Source organism: Biomphalaria glabrata, chromosome 6, assembly GCF_947242115.1.
Source record: "Biomphalaria glabrata chromosome 6, xgBioGlab47.1, whole genome shotgun sequence".
NCBI lineage: Eukaryota > Metazoa > Mollusca > Gastropoda > Planorbidae > Biomphalaria > Biomphalaria glabrata.
Genome location: NC_074716.1, coordinates 15,353,639 through 15,371,509, shown reverse-complemented (window position 1 = coordinate 15,371,509; position 17,871 = coordinate 15,353,639). Strand labels below are relative to the sequence as shown.

General features: G+C 35.0%; 1 protein-coding gene across 17 annotated transcripts in view; it reads right to left on the bottom strand.

Annotated features, from left to right (window-relative positions):
* LOC106057607 (anoctamin-4-like) overlaps positions 1 to 17,871 on the bottom strand; it is a 51,411-nt gene that overhangs the window by 20,556 nt on the left and 12,984 nt on the right. For 8 of the 17 annotated variants that reach the window (XM_056031899.1, XM_056031894.1, XM_056031896.1 and 5 more), the window contains 7 exons: positions 8,548 to 8,637; positions 7,231 to 7,317; positions 5,231 to 5,290; positions 3,054 to 3,118; positions 2,544 to 2,564; positions 1,735 to 1,809; positions 589 to 774 (listed from right to left, as the gene is read on the bottom strand). In XM_056031899.1, coding sequence (XP_055887874.1) covers positions 589 to 774; positions 1,735 to 1,809; positions 2,544 to 2,564; positions 3,054 to 3,118; positions 5,231 to 5,290; positions 7,231 to 7,317; positions 8,548 to 8,637 — 584 coding nt within the window. Of the gene's footprint in view, positions 1 to 588; positions 775 to 1,734; positions 1,810 to 2,543; positions 2,565 to 3,053; positions 3,119 to 5,230; positions 5,291 to 7,230; positions 7,318 to 8,547; positions 8,638 to 9,880; positions 10,245 to 17,062; positions 17,522 to 17,871 lie in introns of those variants that run through there. The other 9 variants (XM_056031907.1, XM_056031910.1, XM_056031900.1 and 6 more) reach the window with 8 other exon arrangements.

Here is a 17,871-nt window from a genome sequence, read left to right as displayed (position 1 = left end):
ATAATGATAAAACAATGGGGACAATGGTAGAGTAATAATATGAACACAAATGATAATAAATATTAAAAAAAAATAGGTCAACTAGTAACAGAGTCCAGTAGGATTAAAAGGAATTAATGTAGTCATGGACAAAAAATAAAATTGACCAACTTTTTAAAAAAACATATAATTTAATTCCTTTTTCACTAAAATGATAATGAAAATAGGATTTTTCATTTTGTATTAGAGCTGAACACTTTCAAGGAACTTGCTTGTCGCGGAATTTAGCTTTTGATTATTTAGAGTACTTTTTATGGGCCAATATCTTTCTATATTAGCACTTTTTTTTTCATTAGCCAAGTTGCTTTAATTAAATTGTCCCGATATAGCCCTAAAGATGATTTCCCCCAAATCTTTTCTTCAGATAATTTCTTACACTCATTTATTTGTTGGTATGAGTAGATCTTTTTACTTTGTTTTTATTAGAGAACTGCTTCTGAGTGAAACATCTAGATAATAAATTTCCACCTAAAAAGCCTTTTCTAAAACGACCACTACTAATCAAGCTTTTGATATATTAAACCTAATATTAAACACAATAACATTTACCTTCATGGCTGTGACTTCCAATTCTAAACCTTCTTTTTCTAAACTTCTCTGGAAGTTTTCTCTCCATGTTTTCTTTTGATTTTCATTCTCCTCATCAGTATCCACAAGGTAAACTAGAACATAATCCACTCTTCTCTTTCCATCATCCATGAACAGGGACGTGTTTTCCTCCTCATGAGTAACTTTCTTTACAGGATTGAAACCAAGACAATATTTATTATTTTGTTTAATGAAGCACAAGAAAACAAGTGTAATATGTGAAGTATAAGTTAATAGAGTCTTGCAATTATAAGCAAAATGTTGATATTAAATATTACAGTCCAATATATTAAATAAACATTCTTCTACTTGTTTTAATATGCTGCTTTTTTTTTTTTGTTAAAATCTCCATAACCATACTCTAAATTAAACTGTCTAAGATGTAAGTTGACTTTTTAGTATGTAAACCATAATTATAATGAAATTTTTTTTAGTCACAGCTGAAAGCATAAGATTTAAAAAAAAAAATAATAAAAAAAAAATAAAAATAAAAAAAAATAATAATAATTTAAAAAAAAATGTAAACCTTTTTCAACAAACTATAAGTGGAACATTCCTTACAAGAGAAAAAAGTAATTAGAGAATATTTAAATACATTATTACAAAATTCATTAAGACTTTTTATCACAAGTAAAAAAAGATAAAGATAAAAGTTTATATAAAACAAAACTGTGTTAATCCATACCAGCATCTTTATACATGTACACCGTAGAGAACATATAACAAGATATCCAAATACTTAAGTACAAAGAAATTTAGCTTTAATCTTAGTTTTTGACTTTTTAGAAAGGCTGAAATATTATAATTTGGCACAGATTTCAATACCTTATGTTTTTTTAGAACTTATTTATTATTGAATATAAACTGAATGTTTTTTGTGAATAAATGAGCCTATAGGTTCAAAGTTAAGTTAATTCAGGTAATATATTATAAAATTCCTTTCACATGAACAAAACTCCAGGTCACACCATTGTTTAGCATGCACAGTGACATAAATTGTTAGTATAACATGAAATCATTAACTAGTACCATTTCTTTAGTCTTGAACAAGGTTTAATATAGAATGCAATTTAAAAAAAAAGAATCCCTCAAAGTTGAACATATCACCTGATACAACTTATCTCTTTTGTCTTTAGACCACAGTAATATTTCATCATCATCATCACAATTGAAACAATGCTCCTAGGAAATGCATTTAGATTTAGTACAATCCTCTTTAAACGGTAACCTTCCCACTTCTAATAATACTATTCTTAATCAGTCAATATCTCATATGAGTTTAGAAGAAAATAAAACTCGACCATTATTTACAAGTTCAATGGTATCACACTGTTACTGCCACTGCCAGGATGTCTTCTATTTTTGGATCAACAAACACTGGGATAATTTTTTTCAACTATTTTCTTATCTACCTCTTTTGTTAGAACTTATGGTAATAGGACAAGGTCCAGGAGGTCACTAAAGTGGCAAATCATTAAGTTGACCAGAACTATGATCTAATGACAGATCCATCATGAAGTAAAATAGAGTTATGACAAAGTAAAGTAGGCTAATGAAGAGGTGTCCCTTGGAGTCAACTTGATTTGAAAATTTTCCAAATAAAATGTGTTGTTGATATTCTCGTTTTGTTAATACTAGGAAATAATAAAGAGCATTCATTGATATAGAAATGTAACATTTATGGCAATTCTTGACTTTAAAATTAATTGTTACTTTCATTTATATCGAAACAAGACTGAAAGAGATATCAAAAGTCACCAAAATATTATCTAGACTGAAACTCCTGTCTTCTCAGACCAGGGATTGAACAAGAAACACTACATGCTCAACTCTCAGCCATCACGTTACTATTCAGTAATTAATAATGCCTGATCACAATGAAATCTGTTCAAGGCACTTTTGAGAACAACATTTACCTTTTCGTGATGTTCTGGTTCCTGCAATGATATAAAAAAAGTTTTGGACTAGAAGAATTAAAGAAGATTTATAGTCCATACCATAATACCTTTATAAAGAGTCATAGGAAGCATGAGCCACTTATTTATAGAAGGTAACAAGTTAAATTTTAAAAAATACTAAGAAAAAAAATCAAAGCTAATATAAGGGAAATAACTGCACATTTACAGCCATTACTGTAAGATTTATTTCCATTTAAAAAAAAAATCAAACACAATTAATTAATTGCCACTAATTAATTAGTTATATCCCTTTCCCTTTTCAGCTGAAGCAGTTATCTAAGAGGAAAGAGATTAAACAAATATGCAGTCAACTATTTCATTGTTTGTGCACCTTAATTAAGAAAAATTGCCAAGAGCACAGATCTATATTGTCCTGCATTAGTTGCCTCTAAACATTATACTAAAATTAATTTAGCAAAAAAGTCTAGTAGAGAAGATGATATATATTTAGTAATTAACTCCCTTTACCTGTTGAATATTTACATACATGGCATCCGATGATGGTGGTGGTAGTGGAAGGTCAGTCTCTATTTCTTTAAAGAAAAAAGGTATCACATCACATATTTAACTGGGTAATTGTAGCAAATGCAAATAGTTCATTATTTTAATGCTGGAGTTTTGCTCTCTCTCTCTCTCTCTCTCTAACCCTAATCCCTAACCACTTGCATATATATATATATATATATATATGCTTAAATGAGTGAGCAGCCCTGTCAATATAAAGCTTTACATTGAAGGTTCTCATTGAATGAGCAGACATGAACTTTATGAAAAAAAAAGTAAAGTGTATTGGAATAAAACATTTTTTTAAATTGACATTATTACATTTAATACAAGAATATCAATTAGCTGAAGAGATGATGTCAAAGTAACTTTATAATAGATATCTAATCAACATCCGGACATGGCTATCATAACAAAAAAAAAAAAAAAAAAACAACACCTACAGACATTGAAAGATAATTGATACAACAAGAACAGTCTCGCTGGTTTATATACAGGCCTACTCGTGCAACACTACACTACAACAAAATACACATTTTAATGGTACAGCCTCATCAAACATCCGACATTGAAGACCTATCTAAGCTACACGACTAAACGCTACATCTAAACAATTGTCACCATATACATTAGCTCTAAGCTAATAAATAAACGCGCACGTACAATCATTTTCTCTTGGGACATGCCAACACAGCCAAGAGAATAATAGATCTAATTAGCTGCATGGGATTGAGATCCTGACTATTAATGCAACTGTGATTAGGAGAGACCTTTACTTTGGTAACTCTAGATTCTCTAAAGCGAGATAGGCCTATATGCGATGTTGGTTGACTACTGTGGCAGTGCCCCGCGAATGTTAATGTCTATAGAGAGTCTCGTGCACAGTGGGTGGTTCGCGAATCTTTTACACAAGAGCAATTTATAAATGCCAAAAGTGTATTATATCCCTTTAATTGAAAATTGCACACATTGTTTTGAAAACAATTCCAAAATATTTTAACTTTTATTACTTGTGACGCCCTCGTGTTATGGTGTGTGTGTGTGTGTGTTTCTATGGTGACGGTGAGAAGATATTAGCGACTGGTTCTGAATTATGCAAGATAGGTGGCACTGTCATCAGCGGTCTTAGTTAGGACAGACGACTCCAGAACGTGAGACTGAAAGGTTGTGTTATTGTAGTGAGTTAACTTTGGTTAAAAAATATTATTACTGAAGTCTAGTTACTCTAGTAGGCCTACTTTATCTCATATCAACTTGATTTTGTCTATATTATAATAAAAACGTATTTAGTATTGTTGACAATGAAGTCATTCAAGTTATTTCAAGTTGTATTAGTTATCTTATCATACGCCTGCAGCAGTTGAGTTGCCTACCAGCAGTTTGGTGCTACAAGTCAACGACCATCAATAACATTCCGAAAACAAAAAAATACGTTCGCCGCCCCTCCTTCTCCAGCTATGAGGTGTGTAAACTCCCCAAGCGAGCCTTCAAGGGCGCTGGCGCCTTTCACATTCAAAGTTGCAGAAATGCATTGTCCTTGCGTCTACATGCACAATTTATACTAGTGAAAAACAAAATTCGCACGCCGAATTAAAGCTAACTAAGTAGAGGTCTACACTGAAATGTGAGGGACATTGATGGCAAATCATAGCGCACACAAGTTGTGGCATCTTTTGGTGGCATGCCTATTGTCAGGCTAAAAACGTCAACAGAACTATGATTAACAGTCGGGAGAAATTAGACATCCTGACGCGAGAAACACGGTTAGAATCATAGTAGAGGAGACGTTTTGCAATGTCTTCTTAGATAGAATTTTTGAGGTCGATCTTGTTGCAGAAGCCTGTGGCGAAAACTTTATGAAAGTTATTTCTTTGAAGATGAAATGAACATCTAATGATTACATTTACAATTTTTGTTTTGTTAATATTAAAATATAGATTTATAACTTTAATGCCAATGTAAAATATTGGATGGCCCTGGAAAAAAAAAGATCGCATTCGCGCCTTGACAAGCCCCGCCCTTACGGGTGCACGCTCTACAAGCTGAATGAAACAAACTGACTTATAAATATAAAAAAAAAAGAAAAAACAAACGAACAACGAAACAAACCAAACAAAAAAAAACTCAAAACGTTAAAAGACCTGGGTGCTGGAGTGGCTTGATAGATAAAACTGAAACATTTTTTTCAGCGTTGTCTTTCCCTGGAAAAAAATCGAGAATGTAACCTTTATCAATAGAAGCGAGTTGATTGTAGAGCAAGATGGCAGAAAACTATAGAGTGCTTCTAGCCCGATTTGAGAGAAATAAAGTAGGCTCTGATAGGTCAAAGAGAGCAGTATACATTATTAATAAGAATCTAAGTCATTACATAAGGGAGTGTATCATTTGGGGAGAAACTGATGGATGATCCCATTACTAGCCAGATTCTAATTGATCGATGGCCAAAGATTTGTTTCAAGAACGGTAAGAATGAGCCATAAATAAAAATGTCTTGGAAAAAAAGACGAAAGAAGAAGGAAGAAAAGAAGGGTATTTAAACATAGTCCACTCATTGTGTGAATTCCAAATACGATTCAGTGTGTAAGTCCAATATAAAAGTCAATATGTAAATCCCACACACGACTCAATGTGTAAATCTCATACACGACTAAATGTGTAAATCTCACACACGACTCAATGTGTAAATCTCACACACGACTCAATGTGTAAATCTCACACACTAGTCAAAGTGTACATCTCACACACGACTCAATGTGTTAGTCCCATATGAGCATATATTTTAATTAAAACTACTACTAATTAAAATCTACTAGGGCAGAAGGATTTTCGTTCATCTTTTGGAAATAGCACTAAATAGCGAGTACAAAGTAACCCCCATCGAATCAGTCACTGTCCCCAACAAGATAGGAGTCTGATAAACCATTGAAGGTTTCTTGCTCCTACAATTCTAAGCTGCCAGAGGAAGTTAACAACAACACAAAGTCAGAGGCGAAGTCAACAATTAAAGAAAGACATTTGATCTCAGCCTGAAACACAAAGTAAACCTAACGAGGAAGTCTTGACAAAAAGTGACTATATCCTTCATGAACTCAAATGAGCTGAATGATTATATTTCATTCGTGGGGCGCACTATTTAAAACTGTTAGCGCTACGTTCATGCTTTGTGCGCACTGGTGGAAATGAGTGTTATCTTATCTTCTTAGGAGGCGCGGTGGCTGAGCGGTAAAGCGCTTGGCTTCCGAACTGGGGACCGGGGTTCGAATCCTGGTGCAGACTGGGATTTTAATTTCGGGATCTAATGGGTACCTGACATTAGTTAGGGAAAAGTAAAGGCGGTTGGTCGTTGTGCTGGCCACATGACACCCTCGTTAACCGACGGCCACAGAAACAGATGGCCTTTACATCACCTGCCCTATAGACCACAAGGTCTGAAAGGGAACTTTACTTTACTTATTTTCTTATCTTATATAATACAGACGTTACTTCAAAAAAGAAGATAATTACGTCCTACGCGTCATGCATCTAGTCATGCATGTTAACCAATGACTTAAATTCTGCCAAGTCAATGGAACGAGGAATATGCCTTTATCTTTGTGTCTTGGGGGGGGGGGCATGGTAGATATAATTATCTAGTGAACGGTTTACCGCTACCTTGGAGCGATCAGCAGACTCTAAGTCAAATCTGAATTTTTGAAATTCCAAGTTGAAAAAAGTTTGGAACTCGAGCCCCTTGTTAGGTAGTCAAGCAGTCCATAGTCACATTCCTCATTCCATATGCTAGGATAAATTTGTACAATTGCTCCTTCTTCCCTAGTGCTATTAGAGCACGGAAAGGGTTGCCTGAGCTAGCCAGGAAAACCAGTGACTTGACAGAATTTAGGTTATTGTTTAAATATCTATGCCTGAATGCATGACGCGTAGGACGTAATCATCTTCTTTTTTAAGTAAAGTCTGTATTATATAAGATAAGATAGGCCACGCCTGTCTTTTAATAGGATCGTCAAATTAAGAACATTAAAAAGATTATCTTTAATTTAAAAAAAATGGTTATAGAGTGGTAGTGGAAAGAAAGAATTCTTTAGGCCATAGAGTGATGACAAAACTCAAGGCTTTGAAATTGGTTGCACATTTCTGCTATTACCTGGTATATTCGTCTGCTCATTTTGAAAACCTTTATTGAAACTGCCAGATATACGGACAGGGGTGACGACTGGTGGAGGGACAGGAACTTAAAAATAAATAAAGAAAGAAAAACAAAACAGTGAACAGAAATAACAAGCAAAATATTTTTTTTTTACAAATCTTAAAAATACAAAAACAAAGCTTATTTAAGAGACAGAACCACAAAATCACTGCCATAATGCAAGTATCATTTATTTCCCCTTTTCGAAACTAAACAAAATAATAAATTACCACTAGGTAATTTTTTTTGATTGACTAATGTTTTGTTAGGTACAATAAATAATTGTGTAAAGTTTTAACTTGATCCGTGAATGGGTGTGAGAGTAATAACATGTAAAAGAAAATTGTACCAGACAGACAGAGTGAGTTGATATAAGCTTTGTAACAACAAGAGCTATTCCTTTTGTTTTTCATTAAAAACTCCAGTCAGTTATAACCAGCGAACTGTTCAATGTTACTGCTTGTAATAAATCAAATATGTTCTCAAACTATTTTGAGTTTCGAACAAATTCAAATCACAAGTAGTAAAAAAAAAAGAAAAAGAAAAAATACTTTAATTAAGTTTAATTAAAGACCGACATAAAATACGTACAAACTAAAACTGTAATATTTAACACACACAGACAACACACACTAACATATACAAGTATTCTTCAAGTGAGAATAAAGCAAGTTCTTGTAGTTTTAATTTATATTTTAAAACTTAAATGTCTGAAGCCACCCGTTAGAAGATCTTTTAGCGCCAGAAGACAATGGTCTTTTGATGCGTACATTTTTTTACATCGACATTATAGAATTAATGTAATATAATTGTCGTAACAGAAAATTGTCCAAACAGAAAATATACGTATGGTACTACTATTCCTTGTTTCGCATTTCTATGCCAACTATAATTATAGATCTTCCTTATATACTTCCTAATAAACATTAACAAGCGTCAAGGTTAAACCCAATCGTTTAATTCAACATGATTACTTGGATCATACTTGAGTTCTATTGAAATAAAAGCAAAACTGGCATAACTCTTTGATAACGAATGTTAACATTTGTCAGATTGTCTTTTATTCTTCTTCCTTCTATAAAAAGAACTTACTTTATTATTCTACACGAATACATGGTTTATGTGTTATAACCGGTACATGCTGTTATGCATACAAGCCACGTAAAATACTGCACTCTTTTGCAATCTCCTGCCTGGATTATAATAATAATTCTATGTCCTGATATTAACAAAGACGAATACATGCAGCATTCAGCAGAAGATACAAAAACTTACCATGGCTTTCAAATCCAATGGGTGGTAAAGGGGGTGGTGGAGGCGGGAGAGGTGCTTCTGTCTCCATTGGGTCGTTGCTAGGAGTTACACCTGTGACAGAACGTAGACATACATTACATTAAAACATTAAAAGAGGTCAATTGTGATACAGTGTGGGACATGTTTATCTGTACTGCATTATTTGGACATATATCAAGTGATGGCAAACCTTACAGTTATACATTAACTCCTGTCATTTTGATTAATCATAAGAAGAAGAATACAGAGCAGTTTGTTGCACAAAAAGAGTTAAAAGTTCGCTTCTTTCTGTACATAAAGTTTATGAGAGTGTCATTTACCCAGCACAAAGACTTAGGCTGCAGCTTTACTTTCCACAACAAAAGACAGCAGGGAAGGACTGGCTTTATGAGAATTTGGGCAAATGCAATGTTTAGTTTCTAATACACTGTCCAAAGCCAGACTTGGGGGATGGCGAACATGGACAAGTGCCTAAAGTCCCGCGCCTGACGGGCCCTGCGATAAAGAGATTCTTTGTCACCATCAGTCCCATCATATTAAATGTGAGGCCTCAGCCATGCAATCAAATGTAGCTTACCGTATCAAACCACTATCTACTGAAATACAGTGTGGGTATGTGTTTGAAAACAGGTTTCTTAAACAAGAATTTGTTGTAGTGGCTATCCTGGCACTTAACATGACATTTCGGACTAAAGTTAGATTTAGACCCCGCATATGACACTCGCCCACGACCCCGCGTACTGCTTAGACCATGTCTGCATTATCAAACTTTAAATAATGATGTTTCGGACAAGCATGAATGGATGCCCATCACATGGAACAAATGTGTACGGAAATGCCAGGGCCGACTTTGACACTCACGTGTCCCTGGAACACAGCTTCACATTATGCCTGGTAAGATCCAAGGACGTTCTAAATCTGGACATTTTGAATCCAAAAGATTCGAGCCCAAGAGATCTCCGTCCGGAAGTTGCTTATGGCTACCCAGAATTCACTTGAACTTGCATAGATTGAAGTCAAGTACATGTCTATAAAGTTTGTTTATTGTTAAAACTCTGCGCTTGAGTCGACGCTTATGGTGCGCACCAGGTACTGTTCAGCATGGGATATGAACGGATGCGCAAAAAATGACAGCTGAGATCCGGCCATTGGTGTGCGTTGAATTGGATCCAGGGGCAGAAATGAGAGGTCTGTTTGGTGGTAGTTAATAATAAAACTTGTGCAATTGTTCACTCCTTTCGTTGAGTGCTAATCTTTTTCATTCTTGATTCAACCATCTAAAGAACTATATTGAACAAGAAATATAATCAATCACCTGTTAAGAGTTTTACAGTTTTAACACAAAAAACAGCCGAACATTACAAGATGATAGTATCTAGACTACACTGCAGTCAAATTTAGATCAGGGCGTTGGTTTCTAACGTCATATCACGTATCTGAATACAGATAAGAAATAATGCCACTCGCAAACCAAACGATTAAGGTAACAGAAGGAGCACACATACACAAACACATGTGCTTTGCACACACCCATGAAGACAAACGTGCTAACACTCACACAGTCTTTCCCAAGGATTATTGATATCAATTTCATGTGAAATCACACATCTTATAAGAGACATTTACAACATTTTATTCACGTGAAACTACACATCTTACAAGAGATTTTTCACAACTTTCATTCATATGAAACTACACATCTTACAAGACACATTTACAACTTTTATTCACGTGAAACTACACATCGTACAAGACACATTTACAACATTTTATTCACGTAAAACTACACATCTTACAAGACACATTTACAACATTTTATTCATGTGAAACTACACATCTTACAAGAGACTTTTCAAAACTTTCATTCATGTGAAACTAAACATCTTACAAGACACATTTACAACATTTTATTCATGTGAAACTACACATCTTACAAGAGACTTTTCAAAACTTTCATTCATGTGAAACTAAACATCTTACAAGACACATTTACAACATTTTATTCATGTGAAACTACACATCTTACAAGAGACTTTTCACAAAATTTTATTCATGTGAAACTACACATCTTACAAGACACTTTTCACAACATTTTATTGATGTGAAACTACACATCTTACAAGAGACATTTACAACTTTCATTCACGTGAAACTACACATCTTGCAAGACACATTTACAACATTTTATTCATGTGAAACTACACATCTTACAAGAGACTTTTCACAAAATTTTATTCATGTGAAACTACACATCTTACAAGACACTTTTCACAACATTTTATTGATGTGAAACTACACATCTTACAAGAGACATTTACAACTTTCATTCACGTGAAACTACACATCTTGCAAGACACATTTACAACATTTTATTCACGTGAAACTACACATCTTACAGGAGACTTTTCACAACTTTCATTCATGTGAAACTACACATCTTGCAAGAGATTTCACAATGTTTTTTTTTCTTAATTATCATAACATTTCTTTTTTCAAAATCAACAATTGTTTAAATTGTTTTAAAAAAGCTAACTTTATAAAAAATTTTATATAAAAAAGATTCAATCATCTCTACCATTGACTGATCTCTGGGAGGAAAAAAAAGCGTGACGGAAGTCAAATATATAGATCCATAGATTTGGTCGAATGAGTTCGATGTACTAGATCAATAATGCCAAACAATTCTCGGCCTTAGATCACATCCACGACCTGTTTCACCACACCGCAAAAACGAACAAAAAGAGAGCGGACGCCATCACTTTTTGTAGGAGAAGTGCTTTGAGCTAAACATGAATTCGAGTAGTTGGACGTTTCAAACTGTTTTCTTGAAACCAACTTCTGAATGGCCGGCTGCATCCTAGAGACATTGAATGGAGATGTACGTACGTAAGGCTGTTACAAAAGAAGTCTGAAGCCCATTTCATCCATATCAACATTAGTTCCCATCCATAGAAGTACATAGACTTGTCAACATCGTGATCATTCTTTAACTCTTTGGTTTCTGAGATTCGAAAAGTTGTTTGAAGACAACGTTCTGTACAAATCATCTACCGCCATCGCTCAAAATTGTCCATCGTCTTTCTTTTGTGGTTTGGTTTTGAGTTCATTCAGATGTGATGTTTGTGATGCGATGTGTTTTGATGTGATGTGTGAAGCGATGTTTATGTGATGTACTGTTTGATGTGACATGACAAGCCCTAATATTACGAGGTGCTGTTCAGATGACACTTCCTTTCACTTTTTTTCAGTCATAAACATTTAAACCTCAAGTGTTAAAATAAATGTTTAGAACTAATCTGACTATAACTCTTAGCATATGGTCCATTCTGCAACACGACGAGCCCCTACAGCCAGTTTGCTGAGGCATCCAACCATTCTTTGACACCGTCAGTGGTTCAAGAGTGGTAATGAATAAAATGTACTTTGATATTTCAATACATTTTATTACACTGTCGATTTCTTGTATTGTGAGCTAAACTTGCTACAACAACTTGCTACCACATACTGTCTTGCTGTCACAACTGTACTTGACTGACTCTTCTAACTAACCAAAGTATGATAAGATACTATATAGCTATTTTGCCTGTGATAGGGCCGGATAGTCACGGACCGTTATTTGAGCACCTTGTACACGATTGTAGTAATAACAGCAAAATTCTTTCTAATTAGAACCAGAATTAATTGTGTTCAAACAGATTGTCATGCTAGCAGCTAACAAGTCCTGATGTAAACAAACTCGTAGAAATGAGAAGCGACAAATCCGGATGGCATTAAAAGGTTACAGTGGAGTGCCTTCGTTTCGGTCATCATCGCAGTCCACCCACGACACGCAAAGCAGGTTCCAGTAAATGAGAGAAGGAAAGTTCCTCTTTGGAAATGAAACAGATAAATACTGCTCGTTTCAGAGATCAATAACAGGAAGTCTTGTGGCCTGGATAATGACCAATCACACACAAATGTGATATCAAGTCACCACAGAGTTCTGTGAAGAATATTGTCAAAACAAACAAAAACTTTATCCCAGCATCGGATTCGAGTTTAAAAAAACCCATTGATCTCAGTAACTCACCAACTTTCACAAAGCGCCGTGCAGGAAGACGATACATTATAACGTTATTAGCGCTCTCCCCACATAATGGCCCTCTCTAGAGTGACTCTCTATGAGATGTAATGCAATTATTCTTAAAACCTAACCAGAAATTCATTACTTTGCATCGTCTAGTCCCGTGTATTATTACAGTGTCTAGAATAAAGATCTATATAGCCCCATGTATAATGTAATGTGCTCATGGTGCATTCAAATACACATTTCTCACTAGCATATATTTAAATAACAAGGGAAAGTGGGGGATAAGTTAATGAAATCGCATTAAAACAACTGTAAGCTTTGTCACTGCTCAGCGCTGTGATCATGAACTCAGCTGTGTTCAGGACTTCACTCGTGTGACTGCCTACACACTTAATATCGACCAGAATAAAAAAAAGTTACAAAACACTTTGTCCATAGACATTCAATAAGGAAACAAGGACCAAAGAATTTCAAGATATAACGTCTCAGATCAGGATGCTGTCCCTGATAACAAAACTCTGGAGCCTTCAACTGTTTAGAATTCTTTCATCAACCGTTACAGTGTATCCTGGGTGTGTTAAGAACATTAAGCGCTGGTTGAGTCAGTGTTTTGTAGTGTGTATGTTTTTTGTGTTTGTATGTTGTATCTATATATCTGTGTTGTATCTATATATCTGTGTTGTATCTATATATCTGTGTTGTATCTATATATCTGTAGCAACTGTAGTCTAATATTCTTCGTTGCATTCTGTTTAAAATGTCTAGTCGTCCCACTCTTAAAATCAAACATTGGAATAGGCCTCAAAGCCTCACTAAGTCTCCTCACAGTCTAGAATAACAAATTCATTACAGAAGCAACAAGAGACATTGTAATAAGCTTCCCAGAGTCTAGAATGACAGATTCATTACTGAAGCAACAAGAGACTGGCATCTAGATAATTTATGCTAGAGAAATTAGTGGCTAACTTTCTGGTAACAGAGAAATCATAATTCTCCAAAATTAATGAAAGTAAAAAACTTTTTTTCCCTACAATGAAAAACGAGAACAAAGGAATAAAGTAATCTAAACATTGATATCATTTTCACGTAGCCAAAACAAAAGCTAAAATAGGCGATAATAAATAAACAACACTTCTATGTAACTTTTGTATTCATTTAGTTTAGAACATGGTGTGAAATAGAATTTAGCACAGAAAATAAGTACGGAACATCACTATCATAGAGTTGTAAAGAATGACTTGTCATAATGCCCACAAATACATAAAACTAACAAGACAAAAAATTCTTCAACAATGGAAAGGGAAACAAGATTCATTTGAAAACAAGATTCATTTGAAAACAAGATGACAATGTTAGTTTGCTTCACCACAGACGGTCCAGTGACTCGGTTGAACTCCCACATTACGTTACATACATACATACAGCAAGAGTGACCGTTAACTGACCAATAACAAGATCATAGTCATATATATCATTAATGTTACTGGTGAGATAAATGTTGTAATTTAGACATTGTATAACCAGGTCTTCCGTGACATATCTAAATAGTAATTGCACGAGCCCAATAAAAATGAATGAAAGGAAAAACTCATAGGACTAGATCACTAGAGAAGAATCAAATTTCATTCTAGCCAGAGAAGCAAAACGAACTATTCTCAAAGGAACTAAATTAAACAATACTAATGATTCTCTACTTATTACAAACCGCTGAGACTCGGGATTTCTTGTAATACGCGACTCTTGTGTCTCTTTCTTGGACCATGTGGATTAGGACAATAAATATTTGCTATGGAAATAGTAATATAATTATGATAATAAAATAATAACAGTGACTGCTCAATATTATCTGCCGTATGCAGTACAATGAAGGCCCATTACAGCCTGTGGCGTAGCAACCATGATGCTAAGGGGTTAATTAGGGGCCTCGGCTTCTACATCATTAAGACTTCAGGGCGGCTGCCTGTTGTTTTTTACCGGTATAGATCTAGTATCTTTGCTCCTCTGACCTCGAGGTGTCCTGACAAACGTAATCTAATCTTTTTTTATTTTTATTTCCGTCACAATGGAGGCTTCTTCATATAGTTGGTATATCTATAGGTTAGTGCATGTCCTCCATACAGTTTTATCTTCGACGGCACCATACAACTTTTCTAAGGATTTTCTTTTCCCAAGTATTTAGCAGAGTTTCTCTTGTTTTATCCGTGTCCATGTTTCACTAGCGTACATGGCTACTGGTCTTTTGATGCTTTGTCTAAAGTTTTCTTTGATATACCTTTCCTTCTGAAGTATGTGCTGGGTGCTATAGTCTAGAGCAATGGTTTCCAAACGTTTGACCTATACGTACCCGTAGCCCCGCCCAACCAAAGACACTTAAATTTATGAACAGAACATAATAAAAGGGTATTTAAAAAATCAGCATAGTTGATGAGGTGCAACGCGTACCTCCTCCAGTCTTCCCGTACCCCTGGGGGTACGCGTACCCCACTTTGGAAACGCTGATCTACAGAATGCACTGTTGTTTGTCGTTGCTTTATTTCTGACACTAGGTCGTTTTTAGAGTATATTCTACTTCCTAAGTAGGTCAACATCTCAAAATTAATCCGCTGCCGAGGACAGACGCTGACGGCGAAAAGAAAATCTTAATTGACCACAGGCGGACAATGGTTATGCATGGATGTGACAATATGTAGGTCACAGCTGGGGCTTCGTAACCACGGGAAATACTGCATTCCTCATTAATCTTTGGAGTCAAAGATAAGCCTTATTATTATTATTATTATTTGAACATTTCTACCAGCATTAAAATGTCTTTAAATGTAGGTCTGCTGATACATGCAGGAAGACCTGATTTGATTTATGCCACTCTCTACTGCTTACAGTTAGAGTTGATGTGTAACACACAAAAAAAAACAACAAAAAACAACAACAATCGACAATAATGTCAACGCTAGGGCTGTCTTATCGAAGTATGTCTTGAGTTCGAATCTCGAAAAGAGTTATTGTAAATTTACAATTTAGAAATAGATGGTGTATCATGAGCCACGCAGCTCTAAAGGGCACCTCACATTTCTCTGAGAAAGTAGAAGCGGTTGGTCCGTATTGGCAGTGTGACACAGTTTAAACTGGAGTCAGGAAAATAGGAGATCATAATAGAATAATAGCAACAGTTTGATTATTAATACCAGAAAAAATGATATAGTACAAGAAAATATAAAAGTACTTTTTAAAAAAACAAAACATAGCTTCTATTGAGTGAAATTGTCTAAATTATTTGATCCCATCATGTAATACGTTTGGAACAGATCTAGAGTAACACTAATACATACATAATGATACATGTTGGCGATTGGAAATATTTTATGAATTGTTTTTGTTTCGCTCAACTTTCCTGCTTACTGCATGCTCACTACGCTATGGTCCAATCACATTTGTGGTACAGTTTGGGGGGGGGGGGGAATATGAGAAAAGGTTTCCTATTCAAGTACTTATAAAAAAAATAGCCTATTGTTAGTTTAAAATTTTTAGCGAACTACCTTTTTCTATATTAATTACGACTTATCAATTAACTAAATGATAACCTTTTCTTATTGCTTCATGTGTAATACTGTGTCGTCATTAACAAAGAATAAATGTGTAAAGTTTCAAACTTGATACGAGAATGGGGGAAATGAGCAATAATGTGTAAAAGATTCCACCCAGACGGAGTAGGCTACTTAAAATAAGCTTTGTATAATGATACGAACAATTTTCAAATGAGGCTGGTTAGAAGGTTACTGACAGACTTTTCGCCATTAAAAACAGACGTAAACTCAAAAACAATAATGTTAATTTCTAGAGCCGAAGAATGTCGTCTTGGTTTGAGCTTGTGTGTCGGAGAAAACATCATCACATTCTCAATATAGAGTTACTAGATGTAGATCTGTATTAGGTGCAGTCACGAGGGTCAGAGACGAATCTATAGTTGGCGATCAATGTCAAGGCCGTCATTACCTCGCGTTGTAAGAATATAGCAATCTAAGTAACGATGAGAAAGGAATTTTTTCCTGTATGTGTGGGGGAGAAAGTGCGAAGAAATTGAACGTGTCCCAATAACAGAAGACGTGTTCAAGAAATGTGGGTGTGTGTTCAACAAAAGGGGATGACGGTGCATGGCGCAATCTTTGCCTTTTCCCACAGACCCGTTGAATGAGTGTCAACTTGTTCACATAGCAAGCATTTAACAAAAAAGATTTGTACATGAAACTAAGAGAAAGCCATTCAATACACAGCTAGTAAGTGTTTTACATATAAATCTAGATCTATAAAGAAGAAAAAAAGCGAAATATTAATTAGATTCACTCTATAAAGTAATATAAAGATCGTTTCTAACAAAAAAGAAACTCTCAACGCTATTTCTAATGGACACAAAATATCACAAATCAGGCCTACTGTTGTTAATCCACATTCAAATAGTTGATTTCACAGACGTTCCTCAATCTCCGGACGCTGCATAACTCTTTGATCCATACGAAAGTATGCCCGACAATCACAACTAAAGATCTAGAATACTAATGACAGAGTCAAGAGAATCACACTATTTATCCAACTCTCATCTAGTCGTATATCTGGAGAACTCTCGACCCCAACTAGCTTCAATGACAGAATGTTACCATCGATTTTTAGACACGGAGTAGTCTTATTCTGTTTCCCTGGCAACCGTTTACACGGATGCCTAAGCGAATATAAATTCCACAAGTTTAAAGGCAACGAAAGAACAAAAATAAACAAAAAAGGGGGAGGGTGGGGGGTACAGGATGAAACCAAATAATTAAGGGATTATAACTAGTCTGTCTGTCTATCTATTTATCTATCTATCTAGTACGTCCGTCCGTCCGCCCGCCCGTCCACCTACCTACCTACCTATCTGTCTGTCTATCTACCTATCTGTCTGTCTGTCTATCTACCTATCTGTCTGTCTGTCTATCTATCTACCTGTCTGTCTGTCTGTCTATCTATCTACCTGTCTGTCTATCTATCTACCTACCTGTCTGTCTGTCTATCTATCTATCTATCTATCTATCTCTATCTATCTATCTATCTATCTATCTATCTATCTATCTTAGTCAGCAGTCTTAATATTGAGCAAGCCATCCCTCCCCCAAAGATGTAGAAAATGATAATACCCAGTTAGTATGTAAATCTATAAAAACCACATAAATCGCACAAGTTTCAAGTCGAGCCATGTGATTTGATTTTAC